Source organism: Anoplolepis gracilipes, chromosome 15, assembly GCF_047496725.1.
Source record: "Anoplolepis gracilipes chromosome 15, ASM4749672v1, whole genome shotgun sequence".
Classification (NCBI taxonomy): Eukaryota; Metazoa; Arthropoda; class Insecta; order Hymenoptera; family Formicidae; genus Anoplolepis; species Anoplolepis gracilipes.
The window spans coordinates 3,850,861-3,869,819 of record NC_132984.1 but is presented as its reverse complement, the minus strand read 5'-3'; the positions used below and the strand labels follow the sequence as shown (position 1 = coordinate 3,869,819).

At 31.6% G+C, this 18,959-nt stretch overlaps 3 protein-coding genes across 11 annotated transcripts in view; 1 reads left to right on the top strand and 2 right to left on the bottom strand.

Annotated features, from left to right (window-relative positions):
* Positions 1-1,662: 1,662 nt before the first annotated feature.
* LOC140674207 (uncharacterized) lies at positions 1,663-4,355 on the bottom strand. 4 transcript variants are annotated; one of them, XM_072907603.1, is made up of 6 exons: positions 4,219-4,355; positions 3,939-4,012; positions 3,317-3,449; positions 2,841-3,026; positions 2,420-2,528; positions 1,663-2,277 (listed from the first exon to the last, which is right to left on the bottom strand). In XM_072907603.1, the coding sequence occupies exons 2-6, from the start codon at positions 4,006-4,008 to the stop codon at positions 2,077-2,079; spliced, it is 699 nt and encodes a 232-aa protein (XP_072763704.1). In that variant the 5' UTR covers positions 4,009-4,012; positions 4,219-4,355; the 3' UTR covers positions 1,663-2,076. The 4 variants fall into 4 exon arrangements, with proteins under 4 accessions (XP_072763704.1, XP_072763706.1, XP_072763703.1 ...); XM_072907605.1 differs by having other exon boundaries at positions 3,317-3,446; XM_072907602.1 differs by lacking the exon at positions 4,219-4,355 and having other exon boundaries at positions 3,939-4,212.
* LOC140674205 (uncharacterized) lies at positions 4,219-11,762 on the bottom strand. Of its 5 annotated transcripts, none has more exons than XM_072907596.1 (7): positions 11,652-11,762; positions 11,337-11,425; positions 9,866-9,940; positions 8,989-9,139; positions 8,426-8,614; positions 7,319-7,427; positions 4,219-6,322 (listed from the first exon to the last, which is right to left on the bottom strand). In XM_072907596.1, exons 2-7 carry the CDS (start codon positions 11,419-11,421, stop codon positions 6,125-6,127), a joined length of 807 nt encoding a protein of 268 aa, XP_072763697.1. In that variant the 5' UTR covers positions 11,422-11,425; positions 11,652-11,762; the 3' UTR covers positions 4,219-6,124. The 5 variants fall into 5 exon arrangements, with proteins under 5 accessions (XP_072763697.1, XP_072763699.1, XP_072763698.1 ...); XM_072907598.1 differs by having other exon boundaries at positions 9,884-9,940; XM_072907597.1 differs by having other exon boundaries at positions 11,676-11,742.
* Positions 11,763-15,177: 3,415 nt separating this feature from the next.
* Positions 15,178-18,959, top strand: part of LOC140674195 (acetylcholinesterase) — a 35,828-nt gene continuing 32,046 nt past the window's right edge. The window contains exon 1 of one of the 2 annotated variants that reach the window (XM_072907576.1): positions 15,178-16,000. The gene's annotated coding sequence lies outside the window, so the exon portion shown is untranslated. The remainder of the gene's footprint in view (positions 16,001-18,959) is intronic. The other variant, XM_072907573.1, reaches the window with a different exon arrangement.

Sequence of the window (18,959 nt, the reverse complement as noted above, 5' to 3'; positions counted from 1 at the left end):
AACATCGTAAGTATATATCGAAAGAGTGGAATCAATTAATCGGAAAGAATTATAATAATTAACTCTTTTAGTCATATGTTACGGTCATTATTGTGAGAATAAATATTATCTGTAAGAAAATAAGCGCGTAGTATCTGCCGATCATCGTTATTATAAATGTTATTACTAGTTAAATACTGTATATTAAAGTTGATGTATTAATGATACAAACATGTGATATAATTTCGTGGTTTTCGCGGGAAGATAGTTCGAAGCACTATTGTGTCAAACATAGGAAAATTTATTGAAGAATTTAATTTCCGAGAATAAATATTGCTAGCAGAGGTAAGCACTTAATATTGGGAATATTGAGGAAATTATCATGAGACGTTATATTATATGCATAAATATATTATTTTAGTATCGATAGTACAATTCCATTACGTGAACTCCGCGCAATTATAATTTGAAATATGAAACGATATAATATCGTAAATGCCGAGGAAAACATATGAGATGTGATGCATGTTAATTTAATGGAAATATTAAAATTGAAAAATATAATATTAAATATCTATTAAATAAATATAGGTAAATTGAAAAAAATTTATATATATATTTTTTACTCAAAATATATATAAATCTAATTGTAAATTTAATTTTCTCTAATAACAAAATAATGTAGAGAGTATTTAGCAAAGTTTCTAATTTGATATGATATTAATAACATTTTAATTTAATGTTTTTAGAAAGAAATGGTTAAACGCAACTGCAATGCAACTGCAATCCACTGGCAATGCAATCGCAATACTACGGCAGTACTAGTAAGTAAATTTACTGTTTATATTTGTTTGATAAATATTATTGTTTAATTTGACATTTTATTGAGAATATTAGTGTTATAAAAACATTTGTGATGAAAATTGGTTTCACATTATTTTATACGTGTAAATTTATGGCATTATGGTGTGGGCAGTTGAACATTGGATTATACGGATAATCGCGGACTGAATATTTACATAATCGCAACTATATTGTTCAACTTTTATGCAGTGCTCTGTTTTTTTTTCTTTGATTTAATTGCTAAAGAAATCGAAAGAAATTATAAATATTTTCACTTGTCAATACTCTATCCTAAAGTCATAAGATTGCGCTTTTATGTTCATCCAGCCTTTAATTATCTGTCAAATTTAATAAGTCATTTTCGCGCGGATACCATTAACGCTTCGTGATAGGCAAATACGAATGTTATAAATATTTGCTGGAGGCAAAGAAGCAGTCATTATCGGGAGATTAGTTAACGTATCGGATAGTCGCAATTGGTAAAAAAATGAGAAGCATTAAAAGCATTTAAAAAATGCATTGGCAGTGATTTTTATTTGTTTACATTTCAGCTCGATAAGACAGAATTGTCAGAATATTTCAAAATTTAATTAAATTTTAGATTTATGCAATAAAAATCAACCTTTTGCATTCTACGTATCTAACAATAAAAAATTCTTATAGAAAGAATTGATACTAATATATAATTGAAGTGTAAATGTTTAAAATGTATTTATACAGTGCAATTTAAAAAGAATTCAGAATAAATGAAAATATATAAATCTATTCTATATATATATATCAATATAGACAATATTGATATATTAATGTAGAATTATATTTATTATATATAACTCTGAAATATCTGATGGGTGAAAATTTAAATATTTGCATACACAATTTTTGTATTTGCATATCATATTTTTGCGATTATATATAATCAAAATTTTAACAAATTATAAAACGCATTTGTTAAAATTGAATAAAGAGAATAATTAAAGAGAGTAATCGATTTAATAAGAAAACTTTATATATTATGCATATTGATGATTTAATTATGCTGGCTACGGACAAGTAATCTTTGTTTCGAGAATTGAAGTAGTCAAACTAATTTCTTAGAATTAGTTGTTATATATATACTTAATTTATATTTAATTTTTTTAAATTTAAATGTAATACCGACATGACGAAAAGGCAGATGTTATCAGAGCGCGTTTACGCGCTAAAAACATTGTTCTTTGTTGCTGACTGAAAGTTGAACAAGAGCAAATAGCGCTAAAATATGCTTCTTAAAAATATTTTCGACCATTCCTTTAGCGTTTTAGTGGATAGAAAAGCGTCAATTTTTGTTATCGCGAGAGACTTAAGTTTGTCTATAACTGTGGCATCTTCGAACATCTTGGGTGCCATATCGGATATTATGCCACTCATTATATTGGATATCTCGTCATCGTTAAACAGACCTGTCGCGTGAAACTGCGAATAATAAGAAAAATTAATTAAAAATAAGAAAAGGTAGGAAAATGAAAGCATTAGTTTGTTGAATAAATTGTCGATCGACCAGTTATGCATATGAAACGAAGGACCTGAATTTTATGGAATTCTCAGTTATACTCACATCTAGCGCTCTCAGAAAAAGCTTCAATTTCATATTTTTCACTTTAAAATGTTCTTCATTCACTGTGAAACTAATTTCCGTCTCCAAAGTGAAATCCTGCGCAGACAGGCTGAAAATAGAATATATAAAATACGTATATTCTTAGCTTCAAGTTTTTATGACCTTCAGATTATTTTTGAATTAAGGAATTGATGGAAAGTCTTATTGTGTGATATCAAATTTAAAAGCCCGTTTATTGATTAATTTAAATGTAAAAATTAATTTATATATATATATATATATATATATATATATATATATATATATATAAAATGGCGATATAATGAAATAAAATAAATCAAAAACGTATCTAGAAAAATGTATATTTAAATTGAACTCGCTGAAATGACATTCAATTTTCGGGCGAAATAAGGATACTCACTCTATCTCACCGTTTCCGTAAATTTCGTAAGAATCAGCATTGCCTTTCATGACATAATCGGTACTCGTGGTTATCAACGGCCAAGAAAGATTTATGTTGAATATCATAAAAAATATTTGAAAATCACTGTCCACTTTGTATTTGGATAAACCATTCATATTGACGTTCGTCAAAAGCGCGTCCAAGCTGAGGATACGTTGGAGAAACATAAGATATAAATTACTATGATCAAGGTACTTTGTGCTACTTCAACTTGATCTTAGATTGTTTTATAGTGATTAGAAAAAAAAATATTGTAAAGAAATTTGCACTTTTATTAGCAGGAGGTAAAATGAGAATCGTAAATTTAATTAGGCTGTGACAAAATGGACAGGGAGACGACGACTATCTACGAGATCATTGTGATATTACGCAAAAATGGTTTTTTACGACGAACGTAAATATCATTTAATTAAAAAAATTAAAATAGCAAGCACTTTATTATTTTCTCGTTTAATTTGATCGGTATCCGTTCCGCGGTGAATTGATCAAGGGTCGGAACTCCGAGTGACTCGGTTCCAGTCTTTAATATGCTCCTAAGTGTTTCGAAGAAGTTAAGTATGGGATCTTCTGTAAACAAAAATTAAACTTTTTATATAATTAGAAAATAAAAATATTATTTCCAAAAATATTTTACGCGAGATATTGAAAAATCTGTAGAATCGAAAAAGTTGATATTAAAAAATAGACTACGAATTATTTACAAGTAAATTAACAAATATTTATATTTATAAGTAAATTTAATGTAGTTATTTATAAGTAGATTGAAAAATATAATTTATATATATATATATATATTAGCGCAACTATTTTTATAAATATATTTAAACATATTCAATATATTATTGCTTGAATATGTGTTAAAAAAATATATTGAAAAAGAAAAAGAATTAAAAAATAAAATCAAAGTGAGCTAAAAAACTGTATATAAATTAAAGATAATAGGACAAAGAAAAATAAATGTGAACGTGATATATCCTTAGAAAAATACTATTCAATATATTTTTAGAAAGAAATACTAGAACTAACGAGAGGAAAGAAATATTGATATTTACTTACGATAGCCGTTCGTTTCAATTGCCCGAGCAAGGCAACAGATCAGGATAAGCCCAAACATTGTGTGGTTCATTTTTCTGCAGAAAATAGAACACACGGTCGAAATAGAAAACAGTCTCTTTCCCTCGAGATATCACATTCTTAAAGTTAATGAATTTGTCGAGGACATCAAGATTACGTGAATTTACGAGACGCGAAAAGTTAACATTTACACGTGAGACGTAAATGCTTGAGAGAAAAATTTGCAAATTTATGCGTATCAAGCGACTTAATCTATACGTACTTGTGTGAACTCAGGATATTGAATACTATCTGTAAACGTTGAAATGACCTTTTACGTATTAAATAATACAAATCCTTTAAAGTTGAATTCGTACGTTGATGATATTTTAATCATGTTGTTTGGAATTAAGAAACTAATGCGGACGAAACTATGACTTGAAAAGAATGATAGGCATATCTATATATAGAAATTGGCTTAGTTTATTTGTACATCATAGATATCAGGATTAGCCCAGATATTAACCTCTTATCGATCGTGATGTCGTGCAACAATTCGATTTTTGTCCAATTCGAGAAAAAGATCTAATCTCAGAAAACTAGATGAAGACACGCGCGAGCAATAGTGGCTCTTTTTATTGCCCTATAAAAAAATTTTATCGGCCGATCCCGAAGCTGACGTTATGTAACAACAGCTCTCCTGACGACTTGCTCGCGAGTTTAAGCTTAATCTTGAAGATGTAATTATGTAATGAATTTTATTTTGAAATTATTTCATTTTGTTTCTTTAGTTTCGTTTAGTACTGTCACGAGTCTTGCGTCTTATCGTAGCAATCAGATTAGATTGTAGAAGGAACTCGTAACGCAATTAATTAGGGTAATGCAGAAATGTTGTAAGGTAATTTGAGAATTTAATAGAGTAAGGCGCGGATAACGTGTCGAATAAAAAATACTTTATATTATATCTTTTCGTGATATCGAAAACTCATTGGAAAAATAATTTTTTCATCCAGCTAGCAATTTTCATGATAAATTTTTCTACTTATTTAGTACTTCTAAATATTTGATGCGCGCTCATATGACAGATTTTTCCCAAAATTCTCAAATTTTCGTAAAAATCGCAAAATTTGGTAATAAAAAATTATTTCCGATCGAGGGAGAAAAAGACGATGAAAAAAAAATAATATTGGTAATTTTTGGAGAAATCAAAATTAGTAAACTAAATTTATTTAGATTGACATTTTTTTTTACTTTTATATCTCTCTCTTTCTCTCTTGATCACAGATTTTATTGCATTATCCATTTGCATGAAATAGATCAATTGGCAATATGGGAGTCTATAATTCTATTCTCACGATAATTGAAACGAAACGAGAAAATCTCTTGAAATATGAGTAAAATACCGTATATGTATTACAAGGTAAAGGAGAGGGGATACACAGGTGAGCCCTACTATCTACAATGTATTATAAACAAAGCGCGACCTCGCTCGGTAACCCCACTCTTTCTCCCACTTTGCGAGTCAACACATTCCTCAAAATATCGTCTCGCTTACGATTAATATCATTTTGACCATGATGAAAAGAACACTGAATGTATTCTTTCCACTATGATTTTGACTTTGACCGTTCGTCGCAAGGCTCAGATCTTTATATACGAACGTGTCGTTCACGTGGTCTATCATGTCTATCAAATATAATACGCATAGTAAGTATACATTTTATAACTATATAAAAACTCACTCTTTAATATACGTGGTAAAACAATATAATATGCGCACTTATTTTTCTAGAATAATTTTTTATGGAATTAATATATTATAATACGAAGTGCATATCTGTGATATATACTTTTTTTTCGTGCTGATATAAATTATAAGACATGTTCTTTTAAAATTCCTAATAATACATTGTGTAGCCAAAAATAATTTAAAAAAATTTGTTTTAATATTTTTTTCACAATTGTAATTTTTTATTAATAATCATATTAACTTTATTAGCAATTTTAATAATGTATTTAAAAAATATAAATTTCCAATAATATACATTTTTACTTCTTATCGATGTTATCAAATATATATTACTCACACGCATTACATTTTATTGGTTAATCGATTAAGTGGCACGACTGTATAAACGATTGATCGAATGACAGTGAGATTGACACACATATGACGGAAAAAACTGATACTAAAGACCTAATAGCTTCATTAGTTCTGCTAGCGTCATAGTAGACAGAAAAGCGTTGAGCTTGTCCATGATGAGAAGACTAGCTTTGTCCGTAATCATGTCATGATAATCCATGATCAGCTGAGGCATCATATCAGAGATCACTGCACTTAGTAGTTCGGACAAATGGTTATCGTTGTAAAGACCTGTTGCGTGGAACTGCAAACAATAAAAAGAAAAAGATTCCATTAAAAAAATTAAAAGAAGCAAACATGAATAATAACAAAAGATTAATTAAAAAATTTTAGTCGAAAAAAATAAGACCGGCTGAGAAATAGAAGAAATTATTTAAAAATTATATGAATGAGTTGAATCGATTTTTCTGTTAAATCGCTGTATACGAAATTTCATGTTTTGAATCGCGTTGATCTATTTTTTTTCGAAAAATCATAGAAAATTTTCTCTTGCTTATACTATTTCTATACTGCTTTGATTTGGCACGTAAAATATAAATAATTAGTTTAATTTAAAAAGTGCTCTTTTGGGAGTCTAGCAATAATTATTTGTAACTATATAAATATATATAGAAAGACTCTTCTTTTTTTCTTAATTTTTTGTACAAAAAGGTTAATATCTTTGTAACAATATGTCTAATGATATTTTAATATATATGTAACATATCGCGAGAAGACAACAAATCACGTAGTGATGCTGACTGAATTTAAAAATGATGACCTTTGTTTTGTAACAGCTGATTCAAATGACAGATTCGCGTAACATTCCATGACATTCAAATTTTTTTATCTATAATATTAAAATTGTAGAAAAAATTTGCAATATAAATTTCACAGAATATAGTATCAAAAGAAGGAAAATGAATATTTGCGGTATAGAAAAAATTTAATATCCGGAATACGAGGCTGAAAAAATATTTTTGTGATTTTTTTTGTCCTTTTAATTTATATCTAAATTTCCTACATTTAATTGAAATCAGAGATTACGGCAGCAATTTTTTGTCGTTTATATAAAATGTGAAAAGTATTTTTCTAAAAGTTTTTAATCATATATTTTTTGTTTTTTTTTTCTCAATAACTACTTGAAAATTATTAAGGCGCGCGCGCAAAATCGATATTTTATGTACAACGATTTAATATTTGCTCCATTTGCGAGTCCTGAGGTAAAAAAAGAAAAGGAAAAGAATTGACAGTTACTTACTTCAAACGCTTTCAAGAAAATCTTCAATTTCATGGCCTTCACTTTAAGATATTTGCCCTTCATTGTGAAATCAATTTCCGTCTCGAAGCAAAAGTCTTGTGGGGATATTCTGGAAATTGAATACATATATCCTTTAATCTCTCATGACCTGAATTTTTAAATCAATATTGATAAGACATCTCCTGTTATAATTAGGAAAATGAAAACTTAATTGAAACATTAAAAAAGTATAATATTAGCAATAAAATGTCATTTATTTTAATATTAAAAAAAAAAAAATTCCGTCAAACAAAACGTGTTTAAATATTAAATATTAAATTTAATGTTTGTATTTTGGATATGGAAGTACGGGTATTATTTGTACATATAAATATTAAATAATGATATTGAAATGTAGATTGTCTTGAATAGAAATGAAAAATTTGCATTCCACAAGCGAGTCTGGCGTTTCCTAAAACCGGATTTGATCACCGTAAGAAAAGAACGATATCGGCATGATCGCGTGTTTCACGCAAAGCATATACATATGAATTCAGTTACGATTTAATAACGCTCTTTGTCGGAGTTAAGGTTATTTGATAATATCAGGAAAGCGCTCAATGAAAAACAGCTGATTCATTATCAACCGTACTAACTCTCGTTTTTTTCACGGATATATTTCATGCATTCTGTTTAAATATAAATTGAATAAAATAGAAAATAAAGGTTCTCCGCGAAGGCAATAATTGTGATAAAGCAATTTTTTTTCTCTTTTATATATGATGTGATAAATATTTATTAAATAACTAAAAAATATTATTGCATTAAATAGTAAATATTAATTTTGTAATAATAATAATAATTATTATTATTATAAATTGTGTGCCAGTCTCAATTATTATTGTAATTTTACAATCGTTACGAAATAGAAATCTGTGCGTATGATTGTAAAATTACAATAATAATTGAGACTGGCACAATTTCGCTAAAATTCTAAAGATTTAGTTTAGATAATCGTCTTATGTTTATATTAGCGGATGCACACGAAACGCGATAGAATTGAGGGTGATCTTTTGATATCGCGAGATTATATCAAAGTTAAAAAAAAATACATTCGCTGATACTCACTTCATCTCGCCATTGCCATAAATTTCAAAATTGTCGACTTTGCCCATCATGTTGTAATTTGTACTCGCGGTTATCAACGGCCAAGAAAGATTCATGATGAGTTTCAGACCAATTAGCTTGAAGTCACCCTTATTGACATTGTATGCGGACAAACCGTCCACTTTGACAATTGTCAAAAGAGCATCCAATCTTAAGGAAAACATAAAGAAATTGTCAATCATTGTTAAATGAACTTCGCAATTTCGTTCATTATAACGCTTAATAATAAAACAATAATTGATAATCGTTTTTAATTAATTAAGTTAATTCACACGATCTGACAAAATCGAATTCTTAAATATAACATCTTTATCTTTTCTCCTTCTTTTCTTGCTAGATTATATATAATTTATGCATAATAATCCGATATCAGTCTTAATGGCGATATATAAAGTAAAAGATATTGATTGAAAAATTGCGAGAATATTTTTTTAAATAATTTTTTTCTGGGGACGTCTATTAATTTAAAGCGTCGGTGGTCAACGTGTTACTTAAACAAAAAAAAAACTCAAATCAATATGCACATCATCATTTCATTGTCAACCACGATTGGTATTTCATCCGCGGTGAATGGATCGAGAATCGGAATTCCGATCGTGTCATTTCCGGTCCGCATAATGGTCTTGAATTTTTCGAGAAAATCTTCAAACATATTGTGCGTGTTACGTTCCATATCTGCAAAAATATGAGTTTTAAAAAGTTTACGCATATAAATTAACGCTATATTCAGAAGCAAACGGAAGACGATATTGAAGTCACGATAAGGTAACTGTCCCAGTTGTAGGTGATATGTTAAGTTAGTAAGTCACTTTTAATTTATTTTATTAAATAATTAATTATTTAACATATTTAGTATAATTAATTATTAAATATATTTAAAAAGGAACATTATCACGCTCTAAGTAAAATATCACATTTTTAACTTAACTATAACATTGCAAAAATTTAAAAAAAAAATTTTTAACTGGCGATATTTTTGTTTAATCTACGGCGTAATATATGTCAATAGTAAGAAAGATTACATATCTCGTAAATGAAGTAGGTTTATATTTCTCTGCAAAACAAGAGGTATGTTGTTTCGTATTGCAATTGGGACAAAAAGATTATAAGTGACTTACAATTAGGTCATTTATAGATGATTATTAAAATTTAAATAATTATTTTATATACAAATTTTATATACAAATAATTATTTTATATACAAATAAAAACCTTTTTATTTTAATTAATAAATATGATAGCTAAAATTTCAGAGAATTATCGTGTAAAATATATATTTGACTCATTATACTCCTTTTTTTAAACATAAAAGAAATCGTAGTCAACAACTTTAAATGACTTACAACTGGGACTGCTATCTTATATGAATAATTAAAAGCATTAATATAACGATGGACATACGTAAGCCCTTGAACGTACGCACAAGAAAATACAACAATAATAGTGCCACTACGGCATGCAGCCAATATAAGAACTCTGTGAAATCACAAAAATATAATAATAATAAAATACATTTCTAAACAAATATATTATGACTACAGTTTAATTGATGAAAGAAAAATAATAAAAAGTATGGAAAAAGGCGGCGTAAAATTTTATAGGACGCGGGTAAATAGAGTTTTAAAAGCAGGTGTCGAGTCGAAACAAAATTACAATGTAAACGATGACACAATGCGATATCTTTCGAAATTAAAGACATAGACAAAGCAGCACAGATCCCCAGATCAACAAATAGATTTACATATTACTTATCTTTATGTACATAAGATGTTGAAAAATTAAACAATCAAATTGCTAATATGTTTTATAGATAGGATAAAAAAATTGTATCTAAATACTATTTAAAAATTATAATTAAACAAGAAACAATATTGATGTAACAATGTAAAATTGAACTGACACTATTTATTTCATCTGTTGATTTCAGTTGTCCCTTATCTGTTGATTCAGTTGTCTCTTATCTGTTGATTCAGTAGTCTTTTATAGATCCATTTTTTTTATAAAAGTATAAGAAACTTTAAAAAAGCGAATATATTATATAAGAGTCAACTTTTGTGATAAGATTGTGAGAAGATTAGCTTGACATTCATTCAGCTAAAGCTGTTGAAATTCGTATTAGAATAGATAGATAGAAATTCGATAGAATATTAGATTCAAGTTTAATTTAGTGTCAAATTTGCATTAAAACTAAAGAATGACATTTTGAGGTGGAAAATTAAACAAAATATATTTTCTTTTTTTCTAATATAATATAATAATAAAGCATATTTTCTATCAATATTTCTTTTCTCATTTCTACTTAGAAAATATACTGATAAAATTTGATTGTTCAATTTTGGAATACTCTATAAATCTCTCATCTAGAAGATCTCTATCAAAAAAATACGTACTTGAAAGTAGAAAAATCTAAAAAAATGGTGATCAAAAATTAAAGTAAACTAATGAAAAATATATTTCATTTTATTTCAATTTTATTAATATAAATTTAAAAGAAAAATTTCAATTTTTTATTTCATAATTATAAATATTTTAATTAAATTCACAAATATTTTCTTTTTTAAATTAACTAAAACCAAAAAAAGATAAATTATTGTTAATAATTTTATTGAAATAATAAAAAAATTCTAGTTAATTTATTTATTACTAAAACTCTATATATTTTCATTATAAGAATAATAAATAATTTTTATTTATTTATAAAATAAATATAAATTTATATATATATAATGAAAGAAGTAGACTGTTGAAAGATAGATAGCATGAAAATAGAAGATGATATAAATGAAATATATTTCTAAAAAGAGAGAGAGAGAAAGAAAGAGAGAGATTCTAGAGAGAGAATTAGAAGAGAAATACATAGATATCAACTTACGACTGTGATTGTCCATTGTGATCGTCCAGGCAAAAGTACAACAGATCAGGCAAAGCCCGACTACTAAGCTCGCCACGAACTTCATTTTTCTGTGGAAAATGGAAAATATAGTATATTTAGCTATCTCGGAAGGAGGTCAGGAAGCCCTCTGCCATTTTGTTGTTATCACTGGCCGCGGGAATTATTATCGTACAATTATAACTGATCACATAATTGCCGATTTTCTCGGCGATTCGTTCGGCCTTCGCGTACCTTATAGGTACTTGATGGTCATAAATGCTACTATGTTGCAAGGCTTTTTTATATATTACTTACTATTATATTATTAAACTATTATACCAATTATAAGTCGTTTATAAGTTGAAATTGTTGCGATTATTGCCTGTCATGCACTATAAGAGCCGCGCGTATGTTTAAGAAAGTTACCCAACCAATTATTTATATATATATCGGTATCGGATGTCGAGATCTTTTATCTTGACGAACGCTATCAGGCTTACTGTTAGTATGACAGTATACTATTGATTAATCAACGAAAAAATGGAATATCACATATTCCTTCGGAAGATTGTCCGGAATCAGATGCGTTGGCGATTTCGAAAATGAATACAATTCTCCGACGAGAGATTGTTTTTTCGTTTAAGGGACGCGAAATTAAATACGATTAATCTTGTTTCGATCGAGACTGTCTTCTTTCGCATAATAAATTCTTCAGTCATTGATGAGACGATTAGATTGACGATCTGATTGACGATCTGATTGGGAAATATCTCGTTATCGCAGTTTGGAACGCACGCAAATCGGTTGAAAACAATCTCTTTATTCGTCGAGATTGAACGTACGATTTTGACATCGCACACGGAGATTGCGAATGCAGATTTTAATTTTTTTTTATTAAATAGATTAAAGATATGATATACATGCATGCATTTTCTTTGTATTTTGAAAAAAAAAAAAAAAAAAACAACGCCGGAAGGAAATTAAATTGTCAACGAGGGGAATCAAAAAGCGGAAATCTCTTATTGTTAGCGTATATTTGAGAGAAATATGGGCGCTCAGTCATACTCAGAAAGGTATCAGTGAAAAAGTACTGCGGAAAATTACGTTCTCTCATTTAGCTAATGAATGTATATTACATTATTAAGCTGCGAATTCTTTTCCTTTCCTACATATATTTTTTTTTCATTCCTACATATATTTATTTAAATAATTATTTACCCTAGAAAATGTTATCTTCGAATTCGGATACATTTTTGAATTTTCAGATCTGGATGTTGGAAAAAGTAATTTCAGATAACGTCTTAATCAGAATCATTTTCTTCAAAGTTCAGAATAATGTCTGAAAATTCAAATATCCTTCTGAAAATCTCTCTGAAAATTCGGACAGTGTGTCTGTAAGAAAACTTCAGACACTTGGTCTGCAGTTATTTTTTACAGTAGATATACATTTTTTTACGCAGACACAATGTCCGAGTTTTCAGACAGAATTTTCAGGAGAGCGTCTGATATTTCGGACATTTCTCTGAATTTTCAGACAATCTTCTGAATTTTATATTTCCCGTAAAAAATTGTTTAAGAATTCAGGCATATTTTCAGATTCTGTGTAAAAGTGTAATTTTAGACAATCTGTTTTAATCATCAGAGTTATTTTCTTAAAAGTTCAGAAGAATGTCACGCGCTCTTAAAAATTCTGTGAATTATAAAATGATTTGATATTTAAATTTAATTTCTTCTAATCTTTCAAAAAAAACTTTAACGATTAAGACAGTTTCATATTTGCTCAAGTGATTGTGTGGGGAGGAGGGGGAGGGGGGAGGGGAGTAAACAGCACGTGTGAACAAGTGTCGGGAGTCCCGAATTGAAGACGTTCGTTTTCTTATACATATATATTTATTGATCCGTAAAAAAAGTCTATTAACATATTATTTTTAAATTATGAAAGTGTATCAACAAAGAATTAAAAAGTAGATGAGCAAACTTGGGATCAGATTCGTGAGTACAAGCAAATAATTTATTGCTCATGAAGTAATTTATTATGTATTATATATTTGCGGAATTAATTTTTTCTATCGCAGATATTAATCGCATAGCATATTTCATTCCATTTGGATGTAAAACTGGTGCGTCACTTTGTGAAAACTCATTAATCGAGTTGAGAGTTTTGGCTTTATTTTTAATAATTCTAGAATTTTTGATACATAGATTAAACAAATAGTGCTGACCATTAAAAGAATAGGCCGGGAATAAAAAATCGGGACAAACTCCAGGTTCACCCTGCATCTCACTTTGTCCTTTGACAATTTTTTTTAACATTCTTGCCAAATTTTAAGTACTTGAGAATAGCTGCAATAGTTTTATTTATGCGTAAAAATTAGAATATTATATTAGATAATTATATAAATTAGATCGCCCGAGACTCTGAATGTAAATGAGATTTATGTTATACTGACGTTTCGATATCTAATTTGTTTAATAAATATTCTAATAATTTTTACGCATATCTAAAACTTTGTTCAGAAAGTATAAGTGATTACGGAATGACACAAAAAAATAACACAAAATCTCATTTAAAGTCGATAGAATATTCAAAATGTAATCAGTATCTTATCTCACAATCAGTACTTGTAAATTTGGCATTTCGGCTAATCTAATTTGCTTAATAAATATATTGTAATAATTTTTACGCATAGAACTCTCTCTGAAAATTAAAAGTGATTATAAACTGACATGAAATCTTATTAAAGTCGATAGAACTAATAAAATATGATTAATGTCATCTCGATATTTGTACGTTTGACGTTTCGGGTGATCTATTTTGTAATTTGTTTAATAAATGTTCTAATAATTTTGAGATATAGAACTTTCTCTTTCTCGCTCTCTGAAAATTAAAAGTAATCGCGAAATAACACAAAGTTTCATTAATCGATAGAATTATTATGTAATATGACTAGCATTTAATTTGACAATTTAATTTGTTTAATTAACATTCTAATAATTTTTACGCATACATATTAAACTTTTTGTATAACTATTGTGAAACTTTTAAGTGCTTAAAGTCTGGCAAGGAATGCTTAAAAAAATTGTCGACAGATAAATTGAGATAACGTGGCGTCTCAGTTTGTCCCGTATAAATATATTATATATTTTTTTTTCGTTTATATATTTAATGTCAACATAATATTGAACATGAAGTACATACTTTGTAACTTTTAATGATAAAGAAATGAAAAATTATCTTATGAAAGTTATTCAGTTTCTTTTTTTTTAGTACATATACTTATAAAATCTAGCATTAAAACTTAAAACTTAAAAGACCGTGTTTTTTCTCCATATGAATAAAAAACAATAGAAAATGTATGTGATAAAAAAATTTATTTGAAAGAAAGTTATATTAAAAAGTCTTAAAAATATTCATTTAACTTGGAATTTTGAACAAAAATATCTGGAAAATCAGGGAATTTTTTTACAAGATTTGAGTAGACATCCAGATTATATAATTAATAATTATATCCAAGTAATATATAAATAACATATAAATGATCTATACATCTCGTATGTATTGTTTTATATATTATTATGTTGCAAAAATTATATCTATACCTTCTTTAATTTTTGCATATAATTTCTACCTTGTACCTTGTATTACTATATCATTACATAGATGTAATGTTTGCATTATTACACCAGCATCGTGCTATAAACTATCCTGCTTTAAATTCCAGGCTCTCTCCGTCGTGCCAGCGGGTTGGAGTAGAGCGACGTAACGGGATCGAGAGCGGGGCGGCCGACGGGGTGGCGGCGAGGAGGGTCGAGGGTGTTCGTTGCCGGTGGCGGGGTGCGTGTCGGGGATGCGAGAGGAGGGATGCCAGGCCGCCCGCCGGTTCACCCTCACTAACCCGCGGCTCGCTCGACTCTTCAGTGCGGCCTGAACGGTTAACCGGCCTACTTCTCTCTCTCTTCCTGCACTTCGCCGTTTTGGTCCCGGCGCTGCCAGTTCTCGTCGTCGTTGTCATCATCATCGTCGTCGTCGTCGTCGTCGTCGCCGCCGCCGTCGCCGTCGTCGTCGTCGTCGTCGTCGTCCTTGTCTCCGTCGTCATCGTCGTCGTCGCCGTCGTCGCTGCCGCGACATCGCCGCGGCATCACCCCCCCGTCAACACCGGGGTTGGTGTTGTATATATTCAATCTGGATGTAATCATCGCGCGAGAAGAAATGTGAGACAAGAAATCCTACGAGAAAGGACTCTGTTTCCCCTCTCCTCTCTCTCTCTCTCTTTCTTTCTCTCTCTCTTTTTTTCTATCTATCTCTCTCTCTCTCTCTCTCTCTCTCTCTCTTCCCGTACTCCGCGAGTAGCTCGCAACCTCCGCGGCGGCTCGCCGCTGCGGATAGCCGGCCTAAAAGCAAGAGGAGAAGGGTGGTTGTTTCTCGCTCATGAGTGATTTTTTTCTCCCACGGTGGTGTTCGAGGCTATTGTGACTGTTTGCCGAAGAGAGTTGACGTTGATCGCGGAGAGAGTGTCAGGACAACCCTCGGAGGAGATTGCTCTCTGTTTCCCTCTCTCTCTCTTTCTCTCTCTCTCTCTCTCTCTCTCTCTCTCTTTCTCGTCGACGCTGACGACGTTTCGCCAACGGACGACGACGAACGGACGCTACCTCGCTCTACAGCGGTAAGTGTCTATCTCTTTTTATCTCTCTCTTTCTCTCTCTCTCTCTCTCTCCCTCTTCTCTCCTGTATACTGAGTACCGAAGATCGATTCCCTCTCTCTTTCCCTCTCTCTCTCTATTTCTCTCGTTTTATTACGCGGCCTCCCGTAAAAAAAAAAAAAAAAAAAATGTACGTCTCGCGCCTCGCCTCGCCATCGCTCTCTTACTTGGTCTCTTCTCCTCTCTCTCTCTCTCGTTGTTCTCTCCTCTATTCCTCATTATGTTGGTTATCCTCTCCGCGCGGTCCCCGGCGAAACGCGACGCAGAAGGCCGTGAATGTCTGCGACGGCGGGTTGTAGCGTGGAGAGAGAGCTGCGTGGATCTGCGTGGGGCTGCGTAGATGACAGGCGGCAGGGGTGGCCTGTGACGGTTGACGGCTGACTCGGAGCATCCGCGGCCGGATCCGTGTGTTTCGCGATGAAAATCAAAGTCCGGAAGAACAGGCTTTTATTTCGCAATACATATCCTTCCGAGAGACGTTTTAATATCCTCTCCCCTCGATCGAGATCGCGAGATTGCGCCCGGCGAATTTTCCGCGAGCCTTTGCTTCGTATTCTTTTTTTTTTTTTTTTTTTTTTTTTTTTTCTTTTAATGATCGAGTTTACTTTAATTCGCAAGATTTGAGAAATGGAAAACATTTGAGATACAAAAGTACAAAATATATATACACGCGCGCATACGCGTGTCTAAACGCAGGGTGCACGAAATTACATGTTCCGCAATGTTTGCTCGCGAATTGCAGATGTGAATCTAAAATGAGTTTTACAAGAGAAGCGATGAGTTTTCAGATAAGGGAATAACGTTATAAAAAAAAAAAAAAATGCATTAAGCTTTCTGCCTATTGTTATTTGAAATTTTTCGGCTTTTCTCAGGGTGTTATTTATTTATTTTTCGCCGTAAAAGTAAGTATAAATGCACACATTTTTTTCCACTTAAATATCTCAGAATTCAGATCGGCAGATCTTTTTGATCTGCTTAATAAATACGATAAATAATGCATCGATTTCGTTGACTGCTCTTTTATAAATATTTATCGAAAAAAAGAAACTTGGATTCGTACACATCATTTACGCGATCTCTCGCGATGTACGTAACGTAAAAGCGATTCCGCGCAACTTTTTCTTTAAATTATAAGCTTTTAGCACGCTATTCTCTCTAATTTCTGTCTTTTTATACCGAATATATAATAAGTACGATACACATCCTCCGTTTAAAAAGGATCGTCGATTCGTACTTTGGTGAATTTTTTACGTGCGCAAGGTATATACCGAATAATGTGTCGATTAAAGGCCACACCATTATTCACCCCCTCCGGCCATCCTCCCCTTCTCCCCTTCTCGTTGTAGAATAATTAACCGCTATGCAGCAGCGTACCGCGAAACGACACGATCGATTTTAGGTCACGATCGTTCGCCCGTAATCCGATTAGTTTCTGCAACAGAATGATAAGTAACGACGACAGCGATAAACAATGACGCCAGTAATGGGGGAACGAAGACGATAAAGGACAACCCTACCGACAACGTTGTCGTCCCGGCCTATTATTGAGCGAAAAAGTTAGGTGCTTTTTTTCAGGCGACCCAAGTGGAGCGAGAGTGATGTGCGTTTGGCGTTTTTTTCTTATTTTTACTTTTTTTTTTACAAGTCACTATTAATTACGCGCCAATAACGGCGCGCTTAAAATTCAATGCTTACTCGTGAATAATCTTGGAAAGTAAAAGAAGTAAGAGGGTAAAAGAGAGAGAGAGAGAGAGAGAGAGAGAGAGAGAGAGAGAGAGAGAGAGCTCTTGCTAAGTAATACTCTTTGGTGATGGATATGACTTTCGACCCTTCGGGAGTGTTTCTCGCAAATTAACGCTAGCCATTATAGGATAAAAGCAAGAATGATATTTCTGTCAAATGAAGACTTGCCATTAGGCCTCGGTCCTCCCTTCGCCCAGTCGTAATGTCGTCTCGTGACGACATATCGCCAATGTCAAAAGAAAAACATTTAACGTGAAAGAGCCTTTTCCTTCGCCCTATTGGCAGAATCGGGTCTAATTTCCTGTCCAATTTGCATTACGGTTCTTAGTGACATGGTCGCCGTCGTCGTCGTCGTCGTCATCCGTCATAGTATCTGTCAGACGTTCTGTCAGATTAGAAGCGAAAAGAAACGCACGTTGTTCTTGGCGAAACACAACGTCGTTCTCTATTACCGTAGAGGCCTCCGTAAATACTTTAATACCTTACGTTCGATCGTGTCCTGCCGTTATTTACTAACACACATTCGCTATATAAATACGTGAGCGATTCTCTATTTTTATCTAAAGTTATAACCGGGGATAATCGGGATAATTTATCGCTCGCCGAGATTTTTTCATTTCGGATTCGCGACGGGGTTTCTGCATCCGATTTCCGCGGGATCTTTCGATCTCGATCAAAATCGCGCGCCAAAAATTCTCCGCAAAATGCAAAAATCCGACACGAGGAGCTAAAGAAAGCGACAAGGTTTTTTTTTTTTTTTTTTACACACAAGACTGTACTATTTCCGTAATTTATCTTTACCGAGATTCATCGCCAGTCGATTTTTCACGATATATCTCATATATTCACGGAATATTTAATTAATTTAATTAAATTTAATTTAAATACAATCCCGTGGTGCAACGCACGTGAAGGACCGCTCGAAAGCTCGGTAAAGCGGGAAAATCGACCTAACTGCGAGGAGTGAAAAGTTGGAAAGCGACCGGAAGCTGGTAGGGGGTCAAGGGGCAAGGGGAGGAGGAGGAAGGAAGAAACGGAGCGTGAACGCGAAGAGCAAACGTTGGACGCGCAAACACGCGCGGGGGTTTGGCCTTTGCTTTCCGTTTGCACAGCCAATCAGGATCGCACTAAAAATAGGAGCACCATGACCGAACCTCTCTACTCTACGCTCGATTCCAC